The following is a 16,016-nucleotide window of genomic DNA, read 5'->3' as shown; positions in this document are numbered from 1 at the left end:
TACTGAGGCAGAACAAACACTTTGGTACATAGAATTCAAGTCCCAATCCGATTAAAATTATTAAAATGTAAACAAAAGAGTAGCCTTATAACTACAGGGCTGCAACTAACATTTATTTTCATTATTGATTAATCTGTTGATTATTTTGTCAACTAATCAATTAGTCTTTTGGTTTAAAAATGTCAAAAAATTGTGAAATATGCCCATCACAATTTCCTAAAGCCTAGGGTGATGTTTTCTAATTGCTTGTTTTTTCTGTCAACAGTCTAAAACCCCAAAACATTCAGTTTATTACCATGTATGACAAAGAAGAGCAGCAAATCTTCATAATAAGAAGCTGAGTGTTTGTCATTTTTATTAGAAATGACCTAAATGATTAATCCATTATCAAAATAGTTCCCAATTAAATTTCTGTTGATTGACAAATCAATTAATCAGTTAATTTTTTCAGCACTACCCACCACCAATAATCAAAATGGATCTTTGAATGACAGACCTTTTAATACAAAAACATTAGGGCTGTAGTCAACCAAAGAAAATCTTGGTCGACTGAAATCGTACATAATCTTCAACTAATCAATTAGTCGGGGATGGGTTGGGGGGGTGATGTAATGGGACAGAGTGCACAGTGAACTCACATTTCTCTGTTTTGCCTCCTCAGGTTATGCTAACCTATTGTTGCTAACTTTGGAGCTAACCCCATTCACTTTTCCAGCACTTGGGGAAACAACAGACCTGACCTTTGAGCATTTATTAACTGTTACACTTTAGTCTGTACTGTTCATTTATGGCCAGACTGAGAACTTACTGCTAACCTTTTCCTCTGCTCCGCTCGCATCCACCGTCACTTTCCTGCTGCTCTTTTCCACTCGCTACGCAAACATACTAAGCACTGCCCTATTCCTAAACGGACGTTACGCTACCGATATTTAGCGTTATTTTTGGCATTAAAAAAATATCTTTCGGCCTGGCAGGGGTTCGTTGATATTATTACAGGAGAAACACTGATTCAGTAAACCCTCAGTAAACATTGGGTACAGTCAGACCCAGCAGTCTCCATTAGGCTGGGCGAGTTCAAAGTTGTGAAAACAACGGGGGTGTTTTGAATACACCTCCATTTTCACAGGATAGCATATCAACCATCTAATCGACCAGTCGACCAGGAGACTACAGCCCTAAAAAACACTGATATAAAATATTAATTAGCACATCTCTAGGAATTGATTTTACAAATTAAACAGACACACCTTTAGAAGTACTTACCTGGAAGAGAACAGCTCTCTAATTAAAGAGATGCCATCAGAGGCCAGGCTCCATATTAAAGCCAGGATGTTCCAAATCAGACTGTCTGTTTGCTTCTTGATTTCTTGGTGTCCAATGTCCTCACCTCAAGGAGTGTCAATGATGAGGTGTGACTTTAATCAAGAGAATCTAATCTAAAACAAGATTGTACGCACTATTTACACATAGGTGAAACAACGACACAGTGGAGGGCAGCGGGATGACAAAATAAACTGGATTGTTTAAGCCTCCATGACTGAAGTGTCCTTGAGCAAAATAGTGAGCTCTTACTAGCTTCCAGAGGCATCGTTCTGTATCTGAGCTGACCTGACCTCTGACCTTCATAAACGATCAATAAAGTATCATGTTTATTTTTGCATTGATTCTAATTCACTATGTAAAACAGGAACACAAGAGGGTTGATGTGCTCACAGATGGCTCTCCTCACTGAGCATAAAAATAACCCCTAAACCCGCAGTCAGAATGTATTTCCTTTGGCGGTTTACTCATACTTGTGTAAGAACACATCAGGAGGCTTGTGTGTTTCTTCCAGAGCGACACATGATGATGATGATCAGCTTTTTCAGTTTTTTGTACTGGATGACAACAAGAGGATCTTCAGCAGACTATATCCTGAATGTGATTGTCCAGCAATAGGAAATATTCTGTTTGCATTTAGCTGAACACATTGTTCTCTCGATAGAGCACATCCCACTTCAACTAGACATGTACCAAGTACCAGGGATTAGGACTGTTAACTTACTAATAATGATCTGTGTGTCTGCTATTGTGTGTATGCACTTTGGCTCTGTATGCAGCATGGTGTGTTATTAACTTGTTTGCAGTTACTGACAGTGTATTAGCATTTGTTTGTGTGAATGTGTTTGTGGTTCATCCAGTGTTCACACAGCTTCTCCCACTGCTTGTTTCCTAATTTAAGCAGACATTTGCATGTGTACATGTATTTTCTCATAGGCCTAGTGGTTACACAGTCCTACTTTATACCCCTGTGGCTGGCACAGGAGTAACCCATTAAAGACTTGTGGCTACCTCAGACCATACTGTGGTCACCTGAGAACCCAGACCGTGACCGTACCTCTGGAGATTTACAGTCTAGCCGTGCATACCAACACTCCTTCTAAAAAAAACACACGTTTCATATTAACACCTCTATTTCAACAACTCAACACAAACAGTGATGATAATTAAGAATGAATAAAGCAGCCATTTGAAGCAGGAAAGGCATTCTAACACATCTTAACACACGTCACTGCTGTTTCCCGCTTTCCGTCTCGCTACGTCTCCCTCTATGATCACTAGCTCGGCATACATATGGTAGCCATCTGGCCTGGCCGAACAGAGCCAGAGCCTAGAGTGAGCCTACTGTGATCCATGTACAGTAACAACAAGATTAACCCTTTAGAGCCATAATAATGCTCAGAATACATCTTTATCTTATGCTTTCTGCTATCACTCTAAGTGTGTTTGCATCCTGCTGTCTATATTTGTATTATCTCCTCACCTTTTCTGCTTTTCTTTCTTTCTGTCACTCTGCTTGCTTGTCTTGTTATGAATCAAATACTACAGATCTCAATCACATCTCACTCATCCAGTAACACTTCAGTGTGCCTCCTTCTACAGTACTGCATTTGCCAAATTATGATTTATCAAATCAAAGCTCAACACTGCTGTGTCTGTATCTTATCTCTGTGTGTGTACCCTAAAGTCTGGTTCCCTGCAGAGCTGCAGTGTGTTTAGGGACTTCTCTGCATGTCCCTCCAAAATAGATTTAAGTGCAGGGTAGGAGCCACATCAACGTCAGCATTCCTGCCCCACTGCTCTAGTCAACCCTGACACAAGTCAGAGTGGGTCCAACCTACAGTAGTTTGATTCACAGATTCACAGATGATAAAAAAATGAAAATGAAAATATAATAAAGATCTTTATATTTTTCAAACTGTAACATTTGAAGGCTCTATTTAAACAACATGCTTTTGTACAACTCATTACACAAAATCAATTATAACAAAGAGTTTTTATGCATCCTCAATTTGCAAGAAATATCCATTTTAAACTATGAATATTGTTTAGCATCCAAGTTCAAAGACCTCCAAGGACTCTATCAAGTGATGCTAGGTGCTTGGAGAATGAGAACTGTGGGACTGAGAGATATTTAGAAATGTTTTCCTGGTCTAAAACATATCACAGCTCTTCCCTCTGCCTGATCACATGACACACTGATGAGGTTTGAAAACTGCTGTGAAAGCACTAACTTTGGACTTAAATTGCCCGAGAAGCACAAAAGATATAACAACACAGCGTACAACTTTAAAAATTTAAAGTCTTGTGAATGTTTTAAAGTTTGAACAGGGTCTGTAGTCCAAGCAGTTGAGTTGCAACGTTAACCCAAATGCATTGTGATTGATTTTAAAGTATAAGTGCATCAAAAAAACAAAGATGGAAGACTGTCAGAAGGAAGTTTGTTTCATTTTGCATTTGTGTTCATATTTTGGAGTTTTCTGTTTTGTTTTGTTTTTTCTAGCAGTGTTTGCATGAAATATGTGTTGGACCATGCACTGGATCTTTTCTGTGCAGCTGCCTATCACAGAATATGACTAAGGTGCATTCGGTGACATCTTAATGGGAACTCCCGTACTTATTACTTCTTCTCCAGTGACAGCATGTTGCCTTGAGCATAATACAGCCTCCTCCCCTCTCTGACACTGAATAGCTGCCATATGGCAAACAGAACTGGTCCACTTCAGGAGAGACAGGTGCCCAATATCATCTCTCACCATTACACATCCTAAAACAACTTAACATCTCTTGCAGTTTTACATGAAAACCTGAGAACATTAAAATTCCAGGGAGATATCTGGTGCAGTGACAATCAGGAGGAAGATACTCACAAGAGTTCTCATCACGCAAGCACACACAGAGAGAAAGAGCGGCTACAGTCGCTGGCTGGCTGGCATGTAAGAGCTCCATCAGTTCCTCCCTGAGGGTAGACAGTGCCTTGCATTAGGACGCAGAGAGCCAGTGAGTCACCTTGCCTCAGTCCATCCTGAGAGCATTCAGCGCTTCACTGTCAGCTGGTCCTGCGCTCTCTGTTATTCCCCCACACCAAGGTTAAGGAGCTGGACAGTTAAAAGCTTAAGTGTAACATTAAGGTGTTTTTACAGGTGTTTTTTTTTTGTTTGTGTGTTTTGCAGTACATTTATTCTATCATAGGCTGTTTTCACAGCAGACATTTTAACTTTGCACAATACTAGCACCCTGAAACTTAAGCAGCTAAATGTAGCTCAGCCATCATCATTTTATTATTTACGTGTGCTTTTCTTACAGTGACATCTGTTGCTCCTCCTGTGGTCTTGACAACACATGGCTGGTTGTTGTATGTTTAATGAAAAGCACTTTGAGCTGCATTTTGTGTATGAAGGGTGCTACAGGATATAAATAAAGTTAAAAAAGTTTTTCATTACTATAATTATCATTCATATTAAGGATCATGTTTTTTGGATGATATTATTTATCAGACTCTTTTTATGATAGGGATCTTTATTATCTGTAAAATTGTCCAACGTGACCTAATTGACCATAAAATTTTGAAATGAACAAATACGGTACAGTGTGGGGCTTTGACATGCGCTTAGACCATGATATTTTTTAGCCACACTAGCATTGTGGCTCTATGGATAATGTCAGTCTGTCAGTCACTTGGTGTGTTGGTCCACCACTTTCGTTCAGACTGAAAATCTCAACAAATATTGGGCGGACGTTTGGCTTTTTAGTTTTTGCCTCAGCCTCAACTTTAGGTTTATGACTACTTGCAAATGTTAGCATGCTAACAGGCGAAACTAGAATGGTGAATGTGGTTAACAGTAAACAGCAACCAAATCTCACAGAACTTGTAAGACTTCATATAATAAGTCAGACTCCCTCAGAACCACTGTGATGGGGATCTTTATGAGTTATGCAATTTGTAAATACTTGATAAAAGTAAAGCTTTGACATACACTTACCTTGGTATTTTTTAGTAATGAAGTGGAAGGAGGAAAGCTTCCCCAACTACATCCTGGGTTTCTGTTTGGCACCAAATTTGCCTTCATCATTTCCCTGCATGTTTAGTCTCTTTCCAATAAGTATTAGGTCCAAGGTCTGCTCATGCAGCCCTGATACATGCTAGTAAATGCTGTAACTGTAGGAACCTCCAACAGAATATCAAATCCAGCCAAATTAACAAATAAGTGAATAAAGCATACAGAAGGTGATGATAGGTCGAGGGTAAAATTGAAATAGACTGTCTGTATAAATGCACAAATCAAGCAACAGGTGTTGCCACCAGAAGCCAATTATGAAAATTATCGCTCCTGCAGCTCAATATTCTGGCAAATCACACCTGGGGGTGCCTTTAGTCTGCTCACATCAAAAGAGGCGGGTCGTGAATCCTGCGGTCACACTTTGAGTGGGCTATTGGTATATAATTGTTTGAGAAGAAAGTGGAGGGAGGAAGGTGCCAGGATAGCCCTCCTGCTGCTTTAAATGGTTTAAGATGGATTTCCTGGAGCTTTGCTCAATTGCTCACCAAAGAGGGCACATTGTGAGCAATAAAAGCAATAAAGGAGGTGTTTCAGAGCAATCCCTGCTGATGTGTTCCTGCAGAAACAGAAAGAATGTTACTTTTCTTCATAAGTGATCTTGTTGCCTCATCTGAGGGCTTTGGCTAAAACTGGTAACTGTTCAGGACACCTGACACCGGTGAAGCAGACGGTGGTGTCTCCTGCTGTTTGTTCCAGAGTCGTGCAGGTTGTCAGTAGCTCTCTGGCCTAATGCGACCAAAGATGTAGATGAGATGGTGCTAAGGCTGCTGCTCTGTAAGCAGCTGCTCTGTAGGTTTATGAGCTAAATAACTGTGACTTATTACCAAAAAATCTATTTCCAGATGTTTTTGCCACACAGTTTATGATTACTTGTGTAATGTATGGTGAAAAAAGTGGAGCGTAATCAGAAGCATGCCCTTTAAAATGAGCACATTTGAAGCACTGCAGATTTAGATTAGATTTTCAAAGAAAATATCAGAGATTTTGAAACATTTTCTCTGTCACTACATGTTTTTAACTATTGTCTCATTTGGGTGTGGTGGGGGGAATAAATTTAAGGAAGTGTCTGCTCCCACAGGATGAATGAAGAATGTCTTCTTTGCCGTAGGCGGCATGTGCATGAAATTAGCAGCATATTATAAGAGAGGAGCCATTAAGACCAAAGCTACTTTTTTGCAATGATTAGGGGCAAAGCAGTAGAGTCACTGCGCTCAGCCATTTCATAAGCTGACACCCTGCGAACAGTAAGAAGGGTGCGGCACGAAGCTACACAGGAATATGAAACTGTCAGAAGAGAGCAGTCTGATTCGTCACCCTCAGAGCGAGGAGGAGTAACTAACACACGGAGGTGTGAATAATGAAAACACATCTGAAATATTACACATTATTACCTTTGGGAGAATTCCCTAACAGGTGCAACAAGGAGGGATAATTACAACCTTGTATGGTCTCCACTGTTTTCAGATTCTGACTCTCTGTGTACAGCTGTTTAATAATCTCATGTGTTAAACTTTTTTTGTTCTTTTTCATTAATATGACAAAGACAAAGATAATGAGATATTACTGATAGTTAAGGGGGACAGTGTGTCTTTTATTCCTAGTGGGTCTCTTTTCTCTACTATGAAAATATTCTAATGATTTCTCTCTCTCTCTTTCTCTCTCAGGTGTGCTCAGCCTACCTGAGGGTCTGACTCTTCATAGGGACCAACAGCAGCAGCAGCAGCGAGCAGGGAAGAGCGGCGAGGGAAACGCCTACAATCAGTCTGAGCTGCGCTCTGTTGAGCAGTGCTTACTGGCCACACGAGTAGGCAGCATCTCTGAACTCAGTGAGTCGTATGTATGTATCTGTGTGTGGGTGTGATGGGAGAAGTCTGGACAGAGAAGTGAAGGACTATCACTGACCTCTCTCTCAAGTCAATGTGCCCTTGGGCAGTTAATCACCCACCTGCTTTAGTAGAGCTGCAGGGTGGTCACCACTGTCAGATGATGATATTAAAGCTATTTGAGACAGTAGTGTGCTTCCAACTGTGTGGCAATACTTTGGTTTCAACATGACGATGCACATGCACAAATCCATAAAGTAATTGTTTCCTGGGTTTGGTGTGGAAGAACATGAATAGCCTGCACAGAGCTCTGACCTCAACTCCATCCAAAAACTTTTTGAATGAACTGGAACACTGACTGCGAGCCAAGCCTCACCGCCCAGTATCAGTGGTCTTGCTAATGCTCTTGAGGCTGAATGGGAGGAAGTCCCTGCAGCCAGGTTCCTAAAATCTTGTGGAAATCCTTTCCCAGAAAAGTGAAAGCAGGGTATTAATGCTCATGGTTTTAGAATGAGATGTTTAGGTGTCCAGCATACTTTTGTTGATTTATTGTATGTGGCTGTGTGAGTGTGAGGTGAGGTAGGATGTTGCTGGAAAAAAAATAAATTTTAGTCCAGAGAAGCTACACCTGCTCTTGGTGTGAAAATCCTTTGAAAGAGTATTTAAACCAGCTGATACAAAATGACCCTAAAGTCAGAGTGACCCAACACACTTATTCAGAGGTAGAGAGTGCTATTTAAGTCTTGTAAAATCACAACTAAAAGGTATTTTCAGTGCAGGTTTTATTGATGGTGTGTAGCTCCGGTCAGTTCAAAGTCTCCTTCACATTTGAGTTACTTGCAGATATGATAACATGATGATAATGTGATGTTTAATAACGCACAAATATTGCTGCTACTGTATCAGTGAATCACTGTATCATAATCCTGCTGTGCGTGTGTATGTGTATTATTTAAATGAATGTGATTTAGTGGGAGTTGCAATTCTACTGAACTCCATTCATTAAAAAATGATTTTAGCTTGTTTTTAGTTTTTACAAGCCCTCCAAAAGTTAATTGAATGTCTGTCTCACAATGTACTTATTATTCAAAGAATAATGGACATCAGAATTCCTTCTGAAAACATTTATACATTATGAAGTCATTTACATAGGCTTTAGGAGTCTGTTTTATATCATAATAATAATAATAATGATAATAATAATAGATTTTCCGCACCATTTGAGAAATTACATACTGATTATGTTTTAGGCTCTAGTCCTCACGCACAAAACAAGTTATTATATGCAAAAGTTGGACAAAGCAAAGTTCAGCACAAGGCCGTCATTACAGTTTTCACCTTATTTTCTGTTTTGGGGAAAGTTTCATCCAAACTTTTATAGAACGTTAACAAATCAGCAGCGGCAAGCTGTGCTGCAAACCACAACATCATGTTTTCTTATTTGATATAATCAGATATAATCATAGCTTTCCTCAAAGGGCGAGCAAGATGCTCATTGGAAGTGATTCTTGGTTGCGTGCAACTCTGCAGCTCATTCCAGAAAACACATTTGAGTGCTGCAGTGTCAAAAAAACAAATTCAGTCACTTAAGGATAGATTATCTCCTAAAGTGCGTGACAATATTTTTGACAAAAAAGAAAAGAAATCCTCAAACTAACGGCGAAAGGGTCATAAAGGGTCTATTTCTGTTGCCATGGCATCGGCATGTCAAGACAAGGCTATGGGAAATATTTTCTGTATATCAAGTGTAAACAGTGATCATCAGAGTATACACAGAGCCAATTCTCCTCACTGTATGTTTTCTCAGAGCCAACATGTGAGGGGTGGGGTGCAGAGCTGAGGCAAATCGCCGGTCCTCTGTCCATGTTGTATTGATGAGGTCAAGCAAGGACTCATTCTGTTATGTTGACAGTGCAAACACGCTCTGAGACAACAGAGCGGCCGATGGATAATAGCAGAGCTTAGTCCGGTGGTAATGTTCAGGAGAAGACTTCCGTAAATAACTATAGGATTTGCAAACAGACATGCATCCTCAAGCTGCAAAAAAAGAAGAAGAATTGAGAAAAGCTGAACAGCTGGAATTGATTGCACTATCAGGCTGTCACAAACTGTATTTGAAAGAGAGCAAGATGGGAAACAAAAAGAATAAAAGATGGGAAGGTTAAGGAACAAAGACAGCTAAGTTTGATTATCTAAAATACATTTCATGGAATAAAATGACACAGGCTGCTCCAGCACTGTAACATTTGCATCCTACATAGGGGCAGTCTTTTGCTCTGGCATTTAGACTCAATTTTAGAGGTTTGCTACTGATTTACCTCTTTGTATTTTCTCATTTTCTCCTCCGCCAAAATGCCAAATTAGCATATTTGAAATGACAGTCCCGCAAATACTGCAGTTATTAGTACGGGCGGTGTGTCATCATCACACAGTCATCCTGTGTTTGGTTGTGTAACTTAGTATGTTACTGAATTCGGTTGAACCTATTCTTAGAAGCGCTGATGGCTTGGAGATACAGAATGCGCTTCATGCAGGCTTTCTCAATACATAAATCAGTGGGAAAATATCACCAACACAAAGTGAAACAAGGTCAAATGGCAGGGACCTCAGGGTGCTGAATGATACTACTGGGGGCTTCTGGCTGCACATCCATCAGCAGCATCATATACTAAGACACCTCTCTAACTTTAAAGGAATAGTTTGATATTTTGAGACTCGTTCACTTTCTTGCCAAGAGTTAGATGAAAGGATAGATACCACTCTCATGTCTGTCCATTAAATATGAAGCTACAGCCAGGAGATGGTTAGCTTACCTTAGCATAAAGACTGGAAGCAGGGAGAAACAGCTAGCCTGGTTCAGTCCAAAGGTCCACCTAACATAGGGAGACCATATTTTCAAACCCCCAAACCGGGACCCATAAGTGTACCGCACGTTCATGCACATGCACATGTATACACTTATGCCCGCGCCATAGGCATTTTCATCAAGATGAAGATGAGGGGCAGTTATTTCAGCGCTTAGCACACCTACTGAGCACACCTTTCAACATCATAGACAGCACCTCAGCAGACAAAAAATTATGTTTTGTCTCCCAAAATCCACCAAGGTTTTTGTCAGTGTGCACAAGTCCAGGCTGCCGGCTAAATGGCTGACTGTGACGCATTCCCTGCCAGCTTTTTTTTTTCTTTTTAAACAAAACAAGGTACAAATCTCTATGTGGCCTATAAATAACTTTATAGACTATAACATAAAAATAACTTTAACTAACATCTTCACAAAGCAAATGCCACAAGCTGCCACAAGTTTACGAAGATTAAAACGTCATAACATTAAATCACAATTGCAACTCGTTGATAACAAAACCCGAGAAAGAGTCTTTAAAGAAAGTTACCTTTAAGAAGATTGCCGGGTACTTTAGACTCTGCAGTCTTTCTTCTTAGTCAGAGTTTCTGGAGTTTTCTGGAGCTCTTAGTTCTCACGGAAACCAGCGCTTATGTTTGGCTGGTGTAATATGATCTTTTATATTGGCATTTCCACCGTGCACAAATGTAAATGTACTCTTGCACTGTGTGCAGAACGCAGCATTTTCATTGCGGGGTACTTTATGAAGGAAGGAGTAAGACTCCTGGAGCTCTTTAGAAAAGACAGACGCTCTCTTCGGCATGACAGCTAACTTTTAGCATACTGACAGGTTCTGTCAGAAAGAGCCGCAAGCGTCATAGGCTAGCGACATTCTCGACAATGACACACTGATTGATTGATACACATACAGACAAATCAGTGTTGAATTCAGACACATGGTGCATTGTTCATGTTTTTATATTGGGTTAGTTAATAATGAGTCAGACAGAACATTTGTCGAGACTCACGACACCCAGCTTGAAACTGGGACAATCCAGGACAAACTGGGACAATTCCGGGATGTCTGGTCACCGTAACCTAACAGCGCCTCTAAAGCTCACTAATTAACACATTACATTATGTTTGTTTAATTTGTACTACCACTGAAATGTAAATTGTCAGTTTATTTATTTATTTTTTGCTATGTGTCACATTACCTCTTGGCTGCTTAGCTGTTTCCCCCTGCTTTCGGTCTTTATGCTAAACTAAATTAGCCAGCTATGGGCTCCAGCTTTATACTGACAGTACAAACATAAGAGTATTATTATCAGTCTTCTCAAATAACTCTTAATAGGAAAGTGAATTATCGTAATTCCCAAAATGCTGAACTTTAATCTGCAAAATATCTTGGGTAGAACCAAACTGCAACATTAAATTTTGTGAGGCTGTTTTTTCATTCAAGAAGAATGAATTTTACACTTCTCTTTCTCCCATAAAACAGTATGAAGCTCTGATCCAATAAGTTCTGAGGTTGTCAAATCTCAAATCTCCCAATATTTTCAGATTCAGACAGTCTGTCAGAGGTTAGCCAAAACATGCCAGTTTAAAAGAATAGTTCAGCATTTGGGAAATTGTCTTATTTCCTTTCCCAAAAGGTTTTTGTGGAGGATTAAACCAAGATAGAAAAAAGACAGAAGTAAAAAATAGGTCGATCAAATCTCCATTTTTATGTATTTCCATTGACAGCATCCCTCAATCGAGCAAATACCTACTGAGGCTGGGTAGATTTTCTTAAGTGACTCAAAGGTGACTTATGCTCTTTCCCAATCTAACTTTCCCGTCCCACTGTCACTGCTGTTGGTCATATCATAGTTCATGGTCATATCCCGCTATCTGCACTGGTTTGGTATTGTGTACTATTCAGTGTGGCAACTGTGCAAACAGAATTGGTGGGATAGAGTGATGCTGTTTGGATGACAGACACAGAGTAATATCAGTTGTCTACTATTTAGGAAATGTTTGATTTATGATACAATTTTGATACAAACAATGTAATACATTTATAGGCACACCGAGACATTCAGTGTTTAAGTAATCAAGCTTCCATGTGTCTCAGATTTCCTCTGGTTTTACTCTGTTATGCTTCTGTATTTGGTCTATGAGTTTGAAGACTAATAGGCACTTCTGGCACAACTGTAATTATAGACTTGAATTCTTTGTCAAGTTAATTTTGGCCTTTTAACTTGTTCACAAATTTTATTACCTGCAACTATATTAAGCACTAAAATAATAATGCCTGTATTAATAATTCATGTTCAGGGATCTACTTTCTCCACTGGATACCTTGCCATACACTTTTAGTTATTAATGCTGATTAAAAAACGCTCAGCAATATCATTATTCACTACTGGACATGAGGCATATATCCATTTAAAATTTTAAAACACATTTTGCTACAGCAAGGAATATGATCTGGAGCCGGTTTTCTTTCTCCTTTTGTCCCAATTGATGCTTCATGTGTTGAGGCCTCATGTGATGTGCTGCTTTTATCTAAGTGTTTCACAGTGTTAACAGAAGACGCTGTTGCTGAGAAGAGGCTCCCAATGGCCTCAGTAATACCTCTCAAAGATCATTTTGTCATAGCAGCAGTAAGAGCGGTAAGAGTTTTTTAATATATCTCCACTGAAGGCAGTGCTTACTTTTAATAACGCAAAATGACTATGTATCTGATAAAAGCAGCAGAATCTCGTAGGAAATTGAACAATTTAACAATGTTAGTGCCTACTGGTAGAAAGTGCCAACTTAGTGTTCTGCGCTGTCAATTTAGTAAGCTCAAAGGAGGGATGATTTCATCAAAGCTTAAAGGTAAATGGAGTCTGATGTCTACAGTATAAAAGATTAAGTTACAAGGGTTACATGTGACAAATATGCATTATGCAATCAGTAATGGGATCATTTTGTTTCCTCAGTGATGTTTTATAACTGATGATAACATGAGTTTAGTAGATTTTTTTGAGCTGTTACCTTTTTCCTGTCTTTTTTTTATTTCTCTCTCTCTCTCGGTGAGTCTTTTCACACTAGATTTAGATGGAAGAGCTCCAGAAAGATAGTGTTTGTGCCCTCTATGTTATCTGATATGCGTGGTAGTTGGTGGCTAAAAGCTCCGGCTGTTTTCAAACGGGCCAAACTATTAGCAGGAAGAATAGCTTAGCATCTTGTTCAGTCAGGATGGCCACAGGCGACCATTAAACATAATCACAGCCGCATAGCAACAAATAATGTGATTGAAAGGCAGAAACTGTGATGATGGCAGCAGCTGCACAGTGCAGCTATAGGAGCCATTCATCTATACCCAAAGAAAAGCTGATTATTGTGCACTTATTTACCTATAAAGGCCTGAATGTAATTGCTCCATCAGAAATTAGTTAATTTCAACATTTCTTAAGAGTATGCTTTCTCTTTCACCACTAAACATTAAAGGCTTCATACTCTTTGAAATAATGAGCAGTTCTGTGGGTGCTGCATCACCGGTTACTGACCTTAAAGGTGCCAACTCTCATAAAATCCCTCGTAAATCAAAGCAGTGCCATTATATTCTGGGAAACTGGCATATATTTGTGATTTTTCTTTTCTAAGGGGATTTCAAAGCTTTGAAAACAAAAAGAGCATTCCCCCACTTCTAAAAGGTAATCACTGAGACACCTGAGGAGCAGGAACTGCTGCACGAGGCCTCCACCTCTCCTCTTCTTGTTAGCATAAAGAATTAATTACCCAGGATGAGGAATTGATTAAAGGCTTGAATTTTATAATGACAAGGCTATTGACGTTTTACCTTATTAAAGTGCTGTACTTCTGCCCGTCCTTCCTCTTTTCTTGGCCAAAATGAGGACTTCTCATGACTCTGTGCTGATATTTGGTTACTGGAAACAACGAGTCAACCCTTTTTCAGCAGTTATTTTTGTGTACACCTGCTGAAGTAGCAGCAATAATCTCACTTTATGTGTTAAACTGCTGGTACTTCACTGCTGTTGCACTCTTTCAGTGTTGCTCCACAGGCTTAGAAATAATCTTCCTCCTCAGCCCGGCGACGGCCTGCCTGCCTCGTCTGCCAGCAGGAGAAATGTCACAGGCCAGCATTACTAAGACATGAGAACTCGCTGTCGCTGACCACCTCAGCTCCACTTACCAAGCTTAAGAGGGCACTGTTACAAGCTTATCTGTACTCCCGTTGGTACAATTAAGAGAAAGACGAGGGAGAGGGAGCAGATAGCGACAGAGAGAAATTGCAAGGGCTTAACTTAAAGTTTGCAAAAGAGCTGGTCATTCCCAGCATCATATTTCCTGCACATTGCATCGTAAGGTAATGTCCAGAGCATTTCTCTATCAGCACAGCACCACTTCTCCCAAAGGACAGCTGAGAGATTGACTGTTTCACTGCATGAATGCTATTCCCTCATTCAGACGTCCTTTTCATACTCTCCTCTCTCATTGTTGAGGCTAAATGGAATCTTGGCAAGCGCTAAATAGCACAATTTTGATGCTAAACAAGCCCTTTGTCCGTGGGAATGACTGTTTGTTCTTGCTCTGTATTGTCTAGTCACACATACAGCATAGTTCATTCAGACCAGGGAACCAAGCGCCATCATGTTCTATTACTTTTTTTTTTTTTTGCCTTGAATGGCATCAGATTGACCAGAACAATATCACACAGCCTTTTTTTTTTTTTTTTTAGATCAACTCTGCTTCAGAATTTCATTATATTTTCTCATAGTGCAGTGGGTCTAGACAGGAAGGACAAGCGACAGAAATCTGACAGCATTCAGTGAAATGGGATTTGAGTCCTTGGTGTAATAATAGAGGGCTGTTTTTCAAGTAAGCATACTCTGCCACTCAGTAACTAAGGTACCACAGTCGTAAGGTTTTCTTCAAGTAGTCTTGACTATCTCGCTTGCAAGAAAGAAACTTCTGATTTACTGTAGAAATTTTTAAAAAATCTCATCTTTATCTTTTTGATGAACTGACTTCTCCCTTATGTATATAAAAAAGGCAGACCATGCTTTTCCAAGAACTGTTTACCTTCTTTTAAACCTGCCTAGAGAATATTCAAATTTTTATTAGTAGAGTCCTCTCAAGCTTTCATTTTCAAGCCCAACTGGATGACCTTAAAGTACTAACAAATCATGCAAAGGGAATAGCTTGGAGTAGCTAATGTTTATCCATAAATATGCATTCTTCACACAGTGCAGTCCTGAGAATGCTTATACTCCTGCTCTCCCTTCTGTGAGATGCACATAAAGGACTGGGATGAGCCATGTCTTTTTTCCTGACTGTGGTGCATGGAAACTCTCGATTTCCCCTGACAGAGTGAGCTCTAAGGGGGCTGGAAGGAATAAGGATGATTCTCCGGTGTCTTTTTAAAGGCCGTGTGCTCAAAATATTCCTGTCTTTTCTCTCTTGTCTCTGAATGTGCCTACACATGAAACCTTTTCTCACTGCTCGCGCTCCTTTTTGTGATTCCCTATTCCCTGTATGGTCTGTGTGTGTGTCTGTGTGCGTGTAGGTGACCTGGTGTCCCGAGCCATGCACCACCTACAGCCGCTGTACATGAAGAACCACAACAATGGAACGCCAATCCACCAGAAGAGCAGTGTGATTCACTGGGCGCCTGAGGCGATCTACACGCTGTGTTACTTCATGCACTGCCCTCAGATGGAGTGGGAGAACCCCAATGTTGAGCCCTCCAAAGTTACCTTACAAACAGAGAGGTGAGAAGCAAACACATTTATGGAATAGTAGAGAGGGGCATAGGAGTGTTCCTCAACACTGAACCTACAGAAAGAAAGACAAACCTGTTGAGCTATCCTAAATCTCTTGACAAAGCTGTATGTAAAGGATAAAACCAGCAATATCTGTATTTTTGTTACAGTCCACAAATCCCATGAAAATAGCAAAACCAACAATGAATTGATT

The 16,016-nt window shown here is 39.9% G+C and overlaps 1 protein-coding gene across 1 annotated transcript in view; it reads left to right on the top strand.

Moving 5' to 3' along the window:
• The window catches only part of btbd11b (BTB (POZ) domain containing 11b), a 71,082-nt gene that overhangs the window by 39,693 nt on the left and 15,373 nt on the right, over positions 1-16,016 (top strand). The window contains exons 2-3 of the mRNA XM_067589210.1: positions 7,046-7,207; positions 15,607-15,811. Coding sequence (XP_067445311.1) covers positions 7,046-7,207; positions 15,607-15,811 — 367 coding nt within the window. The remainder of the gene's footprint in view (positions 1-7,045; positions 7,208-15,606; positions 15,812-16,016) is intronic.

Source organism: Thunnus thynnus, chromosome 5 (genome assembly GCF_963924715.1).
Source record: "Thunnus thynnus chromosome 5, fThuThy2.1, whole genome shotgun sequence".
Classification (NCBI taxonomy): domain Eukaryota; kingdom Metazoa; phylum Chordata; class Actinopteri; order Scombriformes; family Scombridae; genus Thunnus; species Thunnus thynnus.
Note: the sequence above shows the minus strand (reverse complement) of the source record. Positions and strands in the feature narration are given on the sequence as shown.